The sequence below is a fragment of the Mustela erminea genome, chromosome 3, assembly GCF_009829155.1.
Source record: "Mustela erminea isolate mMusErm1 chromosome 3, mMusErm1.Pri, whole genome shotgun sequence".
Classification (NCBI taxonomy): Eukaryota; Metazoa; Chordata; class Mammalia; order Carnivora; family Mustelidae; genus Mustela; species Mustela erminea.
The window spans coordinates 131,844,536-131,861,455 of NC_045616.1; the positions used below are offsets into that span (position 1 = coordinate 131,844,536).

Consider the following 16,920-nt stretch of genomic DNA (forward strand, 5'->3'; position numbering starts at 1 on the left):
TTTAAAAAATAAAATTAAAACTTGAAATAATTTTTCTTCACAGGTCCAACAGTATTTTAAATGGCCTTCTATATTTACTGGCAAATCATGTACATTTGTTGCTGCATTTCTGGAGTTCTGGTATTTGTAAAAGTCAAAAAAAATAATAATCATAATTAAATAGGCTGACCTCGTTCTTTCTAGAAGAAATTCTTCCAAATTTGGAAGCCAACTCCAAAGAGAGCTTTCACTGTTGAGAGGAAATATTTGTAAAGAAAATAGGCTGTCAGTTAATTTTTTAATGCTGTTCGTTTTGTTAACCTCTAAGAAAAATTGTTTATTCAATATGTGAAAAGTGATTGGCCTCATCTGAGTTCATAATTGCTCAAATGCAGGGTCAGGAGTGATGTTGAATATATCAACATCGTACTGTCTGTGCTCTTGCTTATTTCTCCCTTTCTCTATAGGGACCTCTTGTGCTTTCCAGAGAATATGAGGTAGCAATTCATATGTTGATCAAGTGCCCATTCATTGAAACAAGTTATCTACCAGTTATCTACCGTTAAAATCAACTCAAAATGGTGGGAGAGAAGGGTGGGCGCCTGGGTGGCTCAGTGGGTTAAGCCTCTGCCTTCGGCGGTGATTTCAGGGTCCTAGGATCAAGCCCTACATTAGGATCTCTGCTCGGCAGGGAACTTGCTCCCCCCCCCCCACCCGCTGCCTCACTATCTACTTATGATTTCTCTCTCTCTCTCTCTCTCTGTCAAATAAATAAATAAATAAAATCTTTAAAAAAATTTTTTTTTAAAAATGTGGAGGGAGAGGAGAAGATAGTAGACAAAGTATTTGGGAACCAGTGAATCCCCATAAATTCCACGTTATAAATGGTCACTTACGCCACCTGTATGGAAAGACAATCCTAATGCGTACACTAAATTCTTTGTTTACAGAAGTAGAAAGTGATCGCTTTTATTAATAATATTGATCAGAAGGAATTTGAACATCATGTTATAATCAGATCTGTTGTGCTATGCATGCTATATAGACTATAAAAAGGACCCTCCTAAGACCTGAGACCGAACTAAGCAAATATTGCTTATTATTTCCTTTCATTCATTTAAGGGAGAGAGATAGATTTTGCAAGAGGGAAAGAAGTTGGGAAGAACACAGGACTGAACTATAACCACATTATGCCTTGTTATTTTTCTAGGCTCTCACGATTCCTTCAGCTTCTACATTGATGAAGCCTCACCAGTAGGGCCTGAACAGCCAGAAACCGTCCAGAATTTTGTTTCTGTGTTTGGAACTGTAGCCAAAAAGCTGATGCGGAAATGGTTAGCCACTCAAACAATGAACTTTACTGGTCAACTAGGAGCTGGGATCCGTTATTTCGATCTTCGAATTTCCACCAAGCCCAGAGACCCCGACAATGAACTCTACTTTGCTCATGGCTTGTTCAGTGCCAAAGTCAATGAAGGCCTTGAGGAGATTAATGCATTCCTCACAGATCACCATAAGGAGGTGGTATTCTTGGACTTCAACCATTTTTATGGGATGCAGAAATATCACCATGAAAAACTGGTCCAAATGCTGAAAGACATCTATGGAAACAAGATGTGCCCAGCGATTTTTGCCCAGGAAGTTAGTCTGAAGTACCTGTGGGAGAAAGACTATCAAGTGCTGGTCTTCTACCACAGTCCGGTGGCTCTGGAAGTGCCCTTTCTCTGGCCCGGGCAGATGATGCCAGCACCCTGGGCCAACACCACAGACCCGGAAAAACTGATCCAGTTTCTTCAGGCATCCATCACGGAGAGAAGAAAGAAGGGCTCGTTTTTTATATCTCAGGTGGTGCTGACCCCCAAAGCTAGCACTGTGGTCAAAGGAGTGGCCAGTGGCCTCAGAGAGACTATCACAGAAAGGTAAGTGTCCTTCAGGTATAGGAGGAAAATTCCTGTTAAGGAATTTAACACACATTCTTAAAGCCGGTAACTGACAGAGCTAAAATTTATACTCACGTGTATTATTAGTTTCCTAGGGTTGCCACACAACATAGCACAAACTGGGTGGCTTAAAACAGGAGAAACTTGCTGTCTCCCCAGTTTCAGAGACTAAAAGTCTGAAATCAAGGTGTCAGTCAGCAAGGCCCACTCCTTCTGATGGCTTTGAGGGAGAATCTTTTCCATGCCTTCCCTTGAACTCTGGTGATGGTTGACAATCCTTGGTGTTCCTTAGCTTGTAGGTAGATTCATCATTCCTGTGTCTTCACGGGGTATTCTCCCCATGTGTGTCTGTTTTGTCTTCTTATAAGGCCAGTCATGTTGCATTAGGGCCCACTCTAATGATATCATCTTACTATGTCTGCCGACACCCTACTTCCAAATGGGCCGTAGTAATGGGTACAGGGGATTAAGACTTCAACTTCATTTTTTTCTAGGACCCAGAACAACACGTAATACCATGCATCTTGACTCCATGTCCGGTTATCTTTTCATAGCGCTCCTTTTCACATTTGTATAGCACTTTATTACAAAGCCTTTTCTCTCCCGCTCACAGACTCTTTTTATATATCTAATTCCATTTGATCTGCACAGCAAACCTGGGAAGTTGTCTTACAGATAAAAACTGAGGTTCAGAGATGTGAAATGTTTTGCTTAAGGCCAGTTGGACAATGAATGAGGAAACAAAGGTGCAAATTCCATTCTTCTCACTCTCTGTTCTAGTCCTTGCTCTATACCAGAAGCAAGGATCACTCTCCAGAGTATGGATATTTCATTTGTCAAGCCCAACCACATATGTTGGAGTGGTGATTACTTGTAACTATACAATGTGAGCAATCACCAAAGATCTCTAGCTCTTTCCCATGAGTGTGATACAACGTGCAGAATTGCACATATCGTTTATTCTTTGGAGTTCAAGTACTAAACAATGCAAGTATTGTCTGAAGGTAAAATGTAATTCTGATCAGACTTTTATCTTTAACTTTAGTTGATATTTTGAATTGGGGTAAGGAGATAGAGGATGGATATTTTGCTCCAGGTCTTTGTAGGGAAAGACAAGGAGATTGGGGCGGGGGGGAAGGTTAGGAGGAGAAATAATATGGATGGCCTCGAAGTATGGCACATAGAGTAGGGAATGGTAGATGAAGCTTGCAGTGGAGCAGGAGCACATTTGCAAGAAAGCATTGAGCCAGGCTAAAATAAAGATCTCATCCTGTGAACAATAGGGAGGTAGATTATGGCATTTAATGTCATAGTGACTTGACCAGATCTACATTTTAGATAGATCACTGGTATAGCATGGAGGCAGAGGACTGGAGAGAGTGGACAGTGAGGAGGTGCTTAGCACTGTTTTGGCATGGTAATGCAAGCTACACTGAGGAAGGGAGAAACCCCAGAAGGGGATGGTATGCCACAACAAAAATTAGGATTCTGTGATGACAATTTGGCTATGAGGTATGATGGGAGAAAAGAGTTAGGGATAAAGTTTTTTCTTGAGAAGTAGAACAAGTGATGCAGACTTTTACAGAATCAGGAGACAAAGACACAGGGATTTAGGGGAGGAGCTGGGGAGGCTTCCGTTAGAGTTATATATACAATATGAGCCCTTTCTGCTTCTGCATTACATCATTTTCCATAAAGTGATGGATTTGATTGTCTCACGTGGCTTGTCCACGTCCCTGTAGAACCAGAGACATGAAATTCACTTCTTGCTCAATTTCCACAATGATTTTTAGGCTTTATTGAGAATTTGAGGCAACAGGGTAGGTTTTATAATTATGATAATACAGATAATTTAAAATTGCATTTTAGAATTGTCTGTAAGTACAAATATTCTGGCCTGGGATATCTCACCCCAGAGACATCTGTATGACTTGAACCCCATCCTTGGGTCTTACGGCTGAAACTTCTCTTCCACTTCCTTCTCCTTGTCTTTTCTCATCTCTTTTCTTCCCCTATGCCCACATTGTCTTGGAGATGCCACACTCTAGATTATTTTTCCAAATTATTCACCTCTCTTCTGGCCCTAAGTCTCCACTAGTCCCATCAGAGTGTTCATCAAACCAAAAAGGTTTTCTATTTAACAACATACCTTCTATGAAAGTTCATGCTTTGGTAAATAACAACTTACCACCTCTCTTACACCCTTAAAAATGAGGGAGTTATAACATATACATATAAGAATTTGCTGTTCTCGACCATACCACGGAGGTCCCAGATCTTGAGGAATTCCTGAGGACTTACTAGAGGTGGGGAAGAGGCAAGAGGGGTCTGAGACTCAGCCAACTCCAATATTCCTTATTCTCACTACATCTTTAATAAAGGAAGCTTCATTTCTAAAATTTTACACATTGGTCATGAAAGGAGTCTTCCCATAGCCCTTCCAGCTTTACCTTCTGTTGCCTGATTCTATATTTAGGAGAACACTTTTCCCTATATTATGCCTGCTTTGCATTTGGCCAAGAACCATACCCTGATTTTACCTGTGTAGGGAATAGCCTTTGGGTAGTCAAGAAGAAAAATCTACTCAAGGAATAGATGACTTTCATTTTTCTCCCTGTGGTGTTTCATGCAGCCAGGTCTCTGCAAGTTATAACTTGGACTGCTCTTTGGTTACTTATGCTATAGCACAGGGTTAGTGAAGCAAGATTTGTGGGAAAAAGATCAAACAAAGTACTGAAAATTATATATCTACAAAACTGTCTCAAAATATTCACAATCTTTAGCACATAAAAGGCACTAACAAGCATTTTAGTGAAGAATCCTATTTAAATTGAACTAATGCAATGTTGTGCAAGCACTTAATTTTTTTTTTTTTCCAGATAGCACTTATTAACAGCTCATGGAATTCATTTTGAAAAACTGTCCTCAGGCATCTGCTCTAATTCAGAACTTTTCACTTGCCACTGGCTTACTTCTCTGGCAGAGTAGAGCTCTGTCATTGAAAGGAGGAAAGAAGTGGAGGGTGGGGAGGATGGTGGGAAGAAAAAAATCTAATAAATTGAAATGAAGACCCTATAGATAGTTTTTTCTTCTCTCTAGGATTATGCGAATTACCTGCAAACAATTTGCAAATGTATCTGAACCTGGCCAGGGTGAACAGATTTGCCTCAGAATTTGCCTAGAAAGACCTCCTTGTAAACAAATTACATTGCCTGTATCCTGCATATGATATATGTGTGAAACTCAGGTTTTGTTTTGATTTAATTCGACGTATTTCAGCCATCTGCGAGGGTTATAGGAAAAGGTCATTGTCTGTCCGTGGATAGTGCCTTGCAAAGGTAATTTACTTACCTCTGAAAGAGTCAGTGAAAGAACACTTGATTCCCCAGGGACTTATTGCTTCTCTTTCCTCATCAAGTGATAAAGCCCACAAAGACAACTTTCTGCCATTTTCCTCTTGCTATTGTGCACAAATCTGCTCATTCAGAAAGTCCTCTGTTAACACCAAAAGATGTAATGAGACTCTCTTTTGCCACCAAAGGAAAAGTTACTAGGCGATTTTAAGACCTTTCTGGGCCTTAAGTATTTTCATCTGCAAAATTTGGAGTTTGCCCTAGACTATCTCCAAGATACTTTCCAGTTCTAAAACCCTACAATCCTAAGATCCTTCATTGGACTAGTTTCCCTATCACTTTTTTATTATGCCTAATTTTGGGGCTAACAAAACTGTAAGCACATGCATTTAGAAAACAGTGTTTGAAGCTGTGGGTGGTTTTCAGGGAAACTGAAGTCAGCCCGCATTCAGGTAGTATGACTTTCAATCCGGCCACTGGTTCCAAATACTGCAAATGCATTTTCCACATTTTAGCAATGCCAAAAGACACAGATTTTAATTTCTTAAAGACCTATTTTTAATTTATTTTTCAAACACCAGCTTTTGCACCTCACCCCCACGGAATTCACACATTCTTAAAAAGAAGGTGTGCAACTTGAGTCAAGTCCTTCCCTAATTTGTTGAGGTTTATTAAATTATAGGTTTTGTTCGTGAAAAAAAAAAAAAGTCAGTTAGACCACCTGTCAGAATATTCAAGAAGCAATACATCTTGAGAAGTAAATTGATACTGAATTAATTTAGACAATGTTTAAACAGGCCAACAATTTAGATGATGATGATGATGGTTGGTGATCATCTGTTTTAAGAGTTCCACATCTGCTTACTACTGTGCCAACTGCCCTGACCATTATCTCTTATTATCATAGTCATTGCCTTGAGGATAGGATAGAATTTTCAGGATATAATTGATTGTTGGTTGGTTGTTAATAAGTATCCGTGTGACCCAACTGAGAAAATAAAGGCGACTATGTTTGTTGAGTCCACATCATGTCCCAGGCAAAGTGCTACATGCTTTCCACGAATTGTATCCATTCAGTCTTCCTTCCAACAAGGTAGGTATTATTAGATACATTAGAGATGAAAAACTGATCCTCAGAAATGTCTAGTACCTTGCTCAAAATTCCCATATTAGTTTGACAAAGCCAGCTCATTATTTGGGTTTATTTGACTCCAAGTTCTATGCTTCCTCCTGCAAACTAGGTAAAATCCACATTTCTTAACGGTGGTACGTATAATACATTATCTGTCATCTTGGAAGGCAGAGTCAGGTCCAGGGGTTTGGGAAGGTCAAGTGGGCCACAGCTGGGATGGCCATCATTATCATTTTGAAGTGTTTGGCTTTTCCTCAAGAAAGCATACCCAGGTAGAATGCTGTTGTGGGGGCTCATGGGAGCCACCCACCAAATAACAGAAAGGAAAGGAACTTAAAGATGACTTGACTTAATCCTCATTGCCTTGTGCCCTTGCCTGGTGCCTCATTGCCTTGTGCCAATTTGACTGTTTGCATTGAGTAAGGAAATTGAGGCCAGAGGAATGCTAAATGATTGCCCAAGTAATAGAGGCAACTGGCAGCAAAGATGGGATTAAATCCAGGTCTCTTGGCTTAAGAGGCAGAATTCTGTCCTCGACACCCCAGGGAGGGTTGAAGACAGAGGATGAGCAGGAAGACTGGAGAGGACCAGAGAACATCAGGCTGCAGGCATCAACACGGAAGGGCAAGCTGGCTCTCAGTCTGCACTGTGTAAAATGTAACAAGGTGCCATGGAACCTTGCCTTGAGAGGTCAGAGGTTAGGTCTGCAGATGGGCCATGGATTTTGTGCAGAGCTAGCCTTTCCTGGGCTCTTTCTGCCTTATGAACACAATAAATTTTAATATTTCCATGTAAAGGGCTCACAACCACAACTCACACAACACTTCTGCTGTCCAGTTTACCCTCTCACTGCTGGGACCCACCAGGATGGGGCTGATCCCTGGCAAGTTGTTCACCTGCAGCACCGGTCCTCTAGGAATTTTAGGAAACTCACAAAAGGTGGAGACTCCAAATGGTTCAAAGACAGCTCAGGGTGACAGGAGAGAGCACCAGTCTCCATGAGGAGTGGCTTTCTGGCTCTGCCCCCCTGGGGCCATGCCCCCAAATAGGTCAGTGCACCCATGGAACAGCTGATAAAGGATTAGTCTGTTCAGTAAAAGAGAGAGCTGCCTCCCTGGGCTACATATGCCTGCAGAGAAAGAATATCAAGGAGAGTATGGAAGATCCGTATTAGAATAATCCCCATTTGTAAGATGCTTTCATCATAAGATTTCATTTCTTCAACATGTACTTATGGGAGGTGACATTTATTCAACAGGTTTTATTCTCAATTTGCAATTTAAGAAACTGAAGGTCAAAAGTGCTAAATAATTTGTTCGGGTGAGACTTGAACCAGTGCTAGGATCAATTCAAAATCTAGGTCCTTTGAACCAGTAGAAGGAGGAGTCGGGCTTGTAAATCAGAAGGAAGCATCCGGAAAACAAGCCTCTTGGCCAAGGGGCCATAGTTATGGAGAGTTTATTCAAGTTACTTAACATATAGGGTAGTATTAGTTTGCAGAGTAGAATTTAGTGATTCATCACTGACACATAAACATCCAGCGCTCATCCCAAGTGAATGCCCATCCTCACCTCTTTCCCCTCCAGCAACCCTCGGGTTGTTCTCTCTAGTGAAGAGTCTTACGGTTTGCCTCCCTCTCTGTTTTTATCTTATTTTATTTTTCCTTCCCTTCCCTTATGGTCACCTGTGTTGTTTGTTAAATTCCAAGTATGAGTGAAGTCCTATGTTTGTCTCTCCCTGACTTATTTCACTTAGCATAACACACTGGGGTCGTTGCAAATGGCACGATCTCATTCTTTTTGGATGGCTGAGTAATACTCCATTGTATGCAGACACCCATCTTTATCTATTCATCAATCGATGGACAGTTGGGGCTCTCTCTGTAGTTTGGCTGTTGTGGTGGACACTGGTGCTGGATGGGCACATGCTCCCCAATGTTTATGGCAGCGCTATCAGAGTTTTACGTTTCTAACAGACTCCAGGTGAGCCCTTCTTTGAGTAGCAAACTGCACCTCAGCCATCCCCCGCAAGACATAAACTTGGCTTTAGGAAACCTGGAAAGAGTTAAGCCCGAGATTTATCCGTCCTTTTCCAACACCAGGTTCCGGTAGGTCTTCCTTAAATCTTAGCCATGACCTCACTACCCACAGACCACGCCAGATTTGTTCTGTCACTAAAGTAGAGCTGCTCAGCACTGATTTCCCGAAAACCAGTCCTCTGCTCTTCTCTCTCATGCATCATCTCTTATGAAAGTATGTCTCATGTCACTTACCTCTGTCCTTGGTTGATGGTGCTGCAGGAACATGGACAAGTCTTAGAGGAGGGAGCCTTCCTTCCCTTGGGCTCAGAAGCACATTTCTTTGCAAGAAGCCTTAGCAACTCTGAGGCTTGGTGTCTCCCACCAAACCCAATGAACATTACAGCACTTTGCAACCCCATGGCCTCCCCAGTCCTGATTTCAAATGGTAAAAAAGAAGATTCTCTAACAACTTCCAACCATGAAGCCATGTGACTCACAAATGACTTCAGCTGGGTCCTGCTGAGGTATGACAGGAGGGAGGGCTGTCTGTAACTCTCTCTGTTTCCCAACTTTTGACCTAAGAACTTATAAAGCAAGAGCTCTCTCTTGTCTTCATTCTGCTGGTGTTGTATGATTGAAGTACAGGTGAATACAGGCAGGAACCTTTCATTATCCGTGTCAGGAAAGTCAAAGATGAGAGCGATGTCCAGCTGTTGGGAAGTCAGATGTTCATTCAGCGCCTGGTGAAGATTGTGTGTGTGTGTGTGTGTGTGTGTGTGTGTGTGTGTGTGTGTATGAGAGAGAGAGAGAGAGAGAGAGAGAGGAAGGAAGGGAGGGTGTATGTGTCCAGGGGTGTGTGTGTGAGAGAGAGAGAGGAAGTGTGTGTAAGGAGCAAGGCAAGGAAAATACATATACTTTTCTTAAAAGCATGGCGTAGGATAGAGGTTCACCCACTTCAATCTCTCTGGCTATCAGTTTTCTTGTGGGGAATTGCTGGGCAGATTGAGTTTAACATCTGAAAAGGAACGAACAAAGGGTGTGGCTGGAACTCCCAAAAAGCTGAGAGCAGATGGGTTGGTGGTGGGCAGATGAAGACGGAGAGGCCCGCAGCAGGGTGTTTAGTCAATTGGGTTGTGGCACAATAATCTGGGGACCTCCGCCAGCGACTGAGGGGGCAGCGAGGCTTGTCTGGGATTTGGAATGAGCTGTAAAAGGTCCTGTCAGTAGACACGCCAGTAAGTGGTGTCTGACTCGAGAAGTGAGGCGGACCAGATGTGGACGGCTCAGGCCCCATCCTGGGGTACAAGGAGGAGGACTTCAGGCCTTTTCTCCCCTTTCTGCCGTGTGCCTGCAGGGCTCCCGACGTGGAGTGCAAGTCCATCCTGCTGAAAGCTCATCCAAGGGGAACAGCTCCACTCTAGGGAGACCTTTCCTAAAACTGAGGGAAGAGGAAGTATTGCCAAATCACTAGACACAGTTACGTAGTTGACCGTGCTGAGCTTACTTGTTGCCGCAAAGAACACTCAGCACTGGGAACCATGAGTCATCCCTGTGTGAGAGTGCTGTTAGGAGGGACTTGTAAGCCCTATAGAATGGGGGCTTAGGCTGACTGACTTGGGGGAAAGTTTAAGGAAACAAGGTTCTCTCTAGATTGGATGCTGTCCGAAAGCGAGGTTGATTCTGCAAATGGGTACCTCCATAAGTCTCCCCTATAGGGTTAGAGAGGATAAATTATAATCGGTAAAGGAGAAGCGGCCTCATTTATTTCAGTGTGGGGAGGTAGAGAGGTAGATGTTTGGTTACTTTGGGGGTGATCTTGTTTCTGTGCTTAGACAAAATTACAAAGTATCCTTTTTTATCTCGCTGTCTCACTATCCCAGATAATGTTGTCTGAGGCTGGTGTTCTGGGAGGTGGTTCATGTCGGACAGGAGAATAATAGGCCAGCTTCCTGATGTCAGGGGTTGCTTTTAAGTTTCTTTTCGCCCTTTCCAGTGCAAAGCAAGGAAGAAATATCACTTATTTCCATTTGCTTTGAAAGCCTCTGGTGTGAAATCGGCTTTCCCTGTGCTTTTCTGTTGTGTTGTTTTTCTCAGGAAAACAAACGAGGCTCTGTCTATTCAGAAGCCCAGGCCATTTTGATAATGAAGCCAATCCAAGAGTTTGGTGATGCCCTAGCCCAGGGTTTGTCTGCTGAAAACACGAACCCTCGCATTGAGCCCCACCTCCAGCCAGCTGGCTACTCTTTCCCTGTAGTCTTAAGTTTCTGCCTATCTCACTGGGCAAGGGTTGGAATCCCAGTTGGTGACCATCAAAAGGGTTGGGGGTGAGAAAGAAATGTGAGAACACGGCGTTTTGAAAAGGGAATTGCTGATCCTTTAATATTTGTGAACATGCCAACTTCCCCAAATTTCACAACTTATTCAGGGCAGGAAGAAACAGGAGGTGAGAGTCAACTGTTACATTTACAGTTGAATTGTTTTCTTGCCCTTTTTGGGGGGCAAGGGGAGGTATATTAGTCTTGGCTTTGTTTGAATGGGTGCCCCTGAAGGCTCATTTGTGCTGGCTGTACTTGGTAGACCCAGCTTTGCATGACTGAGCTACTCATTAGCAAGGGTGACTCTGACAAGTACCAATACTTCTCTAAGTGAGGGGCATCAGCTAATCCTCTCTGTCAAGGGGTGAAAGGAAGAGGGGTTGCTCTACCCGTACCCCACCTAGCAAAATTCTTACATAAAGCTCAAATAGCTGATTGATACCACTCTAGGCATTGACATTGCAGCATTTAATTTATCACATTCAGTTAATAAAATATTTTCTTCCATAATATTTTCAACAGAACAACAACAATTTAAAAAGCGGAAAATACAACATTTTCTCAGATGATCTGGCCGTGGCATTTCGGAAGAAAATACTACCTCCAACACTACAGACACTAACACTTGGCTTCACGGTAGAGAGCACAAATCTCCCGGCTCTTGATCTGTATGTCTGGGATTATAGCCTCACTCATTAACTTATTTTAAAGTAGTAAAAATCATTAGACAAGGAAAGATAGAAACTTGCTTGTCATAATCAAAATTTTTTTTTTCGGAAATCACAAGTATAGCTTGCATTTTTGCTTTAAAATATTCCTTCCTGCCACCCCCTCATCACTTATTTCCCTGTGGTCTCAGCTGTTAAAAGAGAAGAAGCTTACCAGTTGTTTCTGGAGCCGTGACATTGTTTCGTGCAGGAGTGGTACGCGGCAGCGAGACTGTAATGTGCGATTTCATTAGCGAATGCTAAAAGCACGGGCTGCCCTTTGGAAATGTATGGGAGAGTTGGCCAACATAAAACTCACTGTGTCGCTGCCTCCTATGTGAATACTAAGCAGAAAAGCTGTTGCCAGTATGACTTAACTAAGGTTCGAAAATGAACCCGTTGGGAGAATAACTAACACAATAATGAGTTACATATGAGTGCACATTTTTCGGATTTTTTGATTCATCTTTGAAGAGTTGAATTTAGACAGCCTGTTTCTCCAGATACAATTCTTGTAAGAAGTAGCTTGTAGTGAATTGATTGTAGGGAAGTTTGGTTAGATCACTCAGTCTAAGTTCCGTCTGTTAACAGACACCATATGCGAATTTGGGGGAGATGTGATGAATCTATGGCTAAAAAGTATCCTGGAAACTTAGCTTTATTCCTGTCTTGGTTTTACATTTACTGGCCAGCAGTTGAAGGTTTATTTAGTGAATTTGACTCATTGCCATTCACAAGCAGAGCAGACTGAAGAATATTATACCTTTGGACACACACACCTCATTCATTGCCACGGTGTGCCTACACTTTACCCATGTGTCTAAGCAGCCCCCAAAGAGGATATGGCCAAGGACTCTTGTATCTGGTAATGACTGAGAGACTCCTTAATGCCATGAACATGGATGGGGACATTTTGATGTCTCCATGACATGGGCCATGCAAAGAAATGCTTATTCAGTGGTCCGCCATTTTCTGTTCCAACTAGCATGAGGTAGCCAGATTTAGATTGAAAAGGTGGTGTGTGTGTGTGTGTGTGTGTGTGTGTGTGTGTGTGTTTTGAAGGGATAAGAAAGAAGTAATGAGAATAAGTAGAAATGTACTTGTTTCTCAGGACCTGTGAGAGTACATTCTTTTATTCCTTCTCCATGAGGAGAGAAGAGTTTCACATGCAGTGTGTCCTTATCTTTCAATGGAGGGTAGAGGAAGTGCTCAAATACCCAAATGTGGTATTCTCTCACCTAATTCCAAGATTGTTCTGGAGCATGCATTTACATTCTTTTAGCTTGCTCTAGACCTGATATTTTCTTTAGTGTTGTTCTTGAGGTATTTCTCTGGCAATTTCATTGTGAAATTTTTTTTTCCTGTCCCAACATTGCATGGCTTATTATATTTGTAATATTTTGAGGTTTTTCTCTGTCTATGACTCTTGCTAAAAATTCAAATAGAACTTAGATATGGTGGCTAGAGATAAGGAAGAAAATATTGTATTCCATTTGGTGAATAGGATGTTTTTCATGCTATGGGTTTGGAGAATTTTAATTTCTACTTTTCAAGGTGGACCAAGGTAGTCTTTCCCAGAGTTCAAGAATCCGTCAAGTCTTTGAATCGGCCAGTCACTCAACCAACATGAACATAGGAAGACCATGCTGTGGACTCAGAGTTCAAGTAGGAGAGGCATAGTGCAGTGTCTTATAAAATACTGCCTCCTAATCCTTAGGTTACAGGCAATCTTTTCAGAATTTGAAATTTATGTAAGAAACAGAAGTAGAGAATGGTACATGATAGAATTTGCAACTGAGTACTAACATTTTGACCAGTAGGTAAGTTATCGGATATCTCAGCACAATAATACATTAATGTTTCCTGCCCTTTTCCTTTCCTCAAACCATTGTAATGATGTGCTCAAATACCAAAAGTATATCTATTTTCTTTATTTAAATGTGATCTACTTTTATGGTTCTCCAATCATTGACCATTGCTAAGATGCTAAGAAGCATCTTTTCTAAGGTAGAAAATTCTGTTCGGTTTTGGGAACATTTCCAGACAATAAGGTTCAGAATAGACCAACCTGTGAGAGCTCCAGCCAAGGACACTCAATGCTTTGTGTGTTTATTGGTGTTGTTAGTGATGGCTGTTTTTGAGAGAAGGGAAAACAAAAGCACTATGTGAGAGGATTTCCTTTGGACCACAAAGTTCAGCAAGTCCCCAGAGGAAGCTTGGTAACAACCTATTACATATCTTACTGTAAAAATTGGAAGTAGAAAAATACGTCTTTAGGCTTGACACTCTGTCCTGCTCACTGTATGTGCCAAGATCTATTCCTTTGTTATCAGAAGTATGTATCAATGGAGAACGTGCCCTCATTTATTGAATTAACTTGACAAGGGAGTCACCTTTGGGACTGACTTCCGAAAGACAGCTGAGAAGCAACTTTTGACAACTATGGTTGTTGGTCTTTGCACTATTTTTTCCTCTCTTCCTTCTCAGTTTTGCAGTGAAAAGGGACAATTTTATAGCAACTTGGCAAAACGGTAGTGCAGGAAGTCCCAGCTGTTCTTGCCTCAGCTGCCTGCGAGATCTAATAACATAGGGTGGGAATAGCACATCTCCCAGAAGAGCGTGCACATTTTAGGTTGCTTTAATTTCCCTGCCAATTAGACGTTTAAGATGCCAAATGTATCTCCAGGCAACCTCTGTGACAATTTAGTACCCTTTGGTAAAGGAGCCTAAGGCAAAGAAAGATTTTCAAGTGGCAAGTAGCAGGAAAAATATTTACTCTTTCATCACCAAAGGAAAGGGCATGTACGTACCCCATGGAAACAGGAGGACACAGGGATATTAACACTGCCACTACTGAAGGATGTTAAAGAGCCTGGGAGGCAGAAATCTCGACTAAGAGCAGGATTTCTTAGCTCAGCAGAACTGACATTTTAGACAACACAGTTCTCTGCGGTGAGGAAGTATCCTGTGCATTGTACCATGTTTGGAAGCACCCCCAGCCTCTGCCACAGGACTCCAGTAACACCTTGCCCCCCAGTCACAGCAGTCCAGAATGTCTCCAGATATTGCCAAATACCACCCCCACCATATGTGTGTGTGTGTGTGTGTGTGTGTGTGTGTGTGTGTGTGTGTAATTCCTCTAGTAGAAAATCAGTGGCCTAGAATGTGGATCCTGTGAAGGTATTTTTCCTGGAGCTCCATTCCTTTCCTTGTTCAACAAATGATACCAACTGCTCAGGGATTAGGGAAACATACAATATTTAGTTATATGGCTTGTGGGTTTTTTTTTTTTTTTGTCTAATTGAACATGCCAAAATTTATACATTTTCAGTTTCTGCTGCCTTCAGATTAGTCACCTGGGACTTTACTTATCCATCTATGTGATACTGAAGCACTTTCAAGACTAGTTTTAGTGGGGAAAATCTTCATCTTTTCAGGGTGAACAACTTTTAGTTGTTTTTAGGTTGTTTTTGAAACAACCTAAACACAGGGCCAAGTTTAGTAAATAAGGTGGGTGGGCAAAGCTGACGAAATCCAAGCCAAAATTCAAGTGGTACAATAATGAGATTGATTTTTCTTCTGTGCCTCATGAAGATACTCTGAAGGCAATTTCAATAGAGGAGTTATAAAAAGATTTTGAGTCATCCTACCATTGATGGGATAAGTGAATAATCATCTCCACAGGTAACAATTCTGAATGATGGCTCACTTTCAGCTTGTAAATTTTGGGGTGTGTGTTATAAAAAGAACATCCCACGTCTTTAGAGACATACCTCATAGAATAAAGTAGTATAAGAGAAAATATTCTTGATTCTTGAGAATAATGTCTATCTTTAAATATATTTATCATTATTTGTATTATGCTGATTGAACTATAGATCATTGCAGAACATTTACTGAGTCTGTGCTAAGTGCCTGACTTCAGAACGACTAAGATACAGTCCCTCGTGCTCAAGGGGAGTTACTTTCTAGTGGGGAGACATATTCATGAACAGTTTATTTCAACATAGTGTGGTAAGTGCTAAGATAAACCAGAAGCAGATGTTTACTGGTTTCTGAATCCAGCACTGTCATTTACTAACTAATTATGTAAGCTGGAAGAAGTCAATTTCATCTGCCTTCAGGTTCCTGATCTTGTAAAGTAAAGACATTGACCAGGCTTTGTCCCCTCGTCTGGCATCAATACTCTAATTCGACAGTAACAGTGACAATTTCCAAGGGCATACCTATTACAGTGTTTTTAGGGGAAATCTAATCATATGGTGTCTAAACTCTAACCTTTAGTTTCAGATAAATTATTACCAAAACGGGAAGAAATACCCAATTAGATGTTCATGAACACCAACTCTTGAGAGACCTGACCTGTTACTGGCAGTTCATTGTTAAAGGGTGATTGTAAACTGAGTGGATTATTCTTTCTTTTTCCTGACTATGCAAAGTTGTCATGAGTTGTGTGTTGCTGTTGTTGACCAGGAGTTGCTGTATCTTAGGAAAATGGCAAGCTGTGGAAAGTGAAGTAAAATGTCTATCTTTAAAAATTAACTCATAAACCCTTTGTTGTTCAAATCGGTGCATTATTAGAAAAAAATGAGTGACATCCATTAACCTAGGTTCCAGTTTGTATGATTTTCAGGTTGTCAGTTTGACCTCAACATTCTCAACTGTAAGATGAAGTAACTGGAATAAGAAGTTATATTTTTGAGGGCATCTGGATGACTCAGTGAGTTAAGCTCTCCCTTCGACTCAGGTCATGTCTCAGGGTCCTGGGATCAAGCCCTACATCAGGCTCTCCACTCAGCAGGGAGCCTGCTTCACCCTTTCTCTCTGCCTGCCTCTCTGCCTACTTGTGACCTCTCTCTCTCTCTCTGTCAAATAAATGAATAAAATCTTTAAAATAAAAGTTATATTTTTGAATAACTACAGTAGAAAGGTCTCTTCTCAGTGTAAGCCTCCTAACATTGAATGATGCAGATATTTTTATTTCTGTTTTATATGTGGAATAAAGGAGGCTTAGCAAAGTAAATCAACACACGCAGCCTTACACAGCATCTGTGGCAGAGCTGGATACAAACCTATGTCTGCCAGATTTCAGAGTCTGTGTTTCTTTTTTAAAGCCCCTACACATCACTCCACATTCTAAGTTGTTTCTGATTAAATTCTGAAATTGGATGATTTTTTTCGTGAGGAACCCCAGGCAGTCATCTGAAAGTACCATATTTACCAACAAGTGCAAAATGAGAGAGAAGGAAATGTTTCCATCTCCTTCCAAATCCAGGAATTTTAAATAACAAACAATTTAAAAGTCCTGTCAGAAGAGTAGCTTTCCCCAACGTGTGAAAATGGCTTCCAATGAGAGTCTTTGATTCCTACCCAGAATATTTTCAATTTATGATGCTTCAGGGATCTAGAAAAGGCAATCCAATTTGCAGATTATCTCCTTTGGCTACTGTACCAACTGACATGCTATAACATCA

General features: G+C 41.4%; 1 protein-coding gene across 2 annotated transcripts in view; it reads left to right on the forward strand.

Annotated features, from left to right (window-relative positions):
• The window catches only part of PLCXD3 (phosphatidylinositol specific phospholipase C X domain containing 3), a 277,089-nt gene that overhangs the window by 214,954 nt on the left and 45,215 nt on the right, over positions 1–16,920 (forward strand). For both annotated transcript variants that reach the window (XM_032337507.1, XM_032337508.1), the window contains one exon: positions 1,190–1,898. In XM_032337507.1, the coding sequence (XP_032193398.1) occupies positions 1,190–1,898 (709 nt within the window). The remainder of the gene's footprint in view (positions 1–1,189; positions 1,899–16,920) is intronic.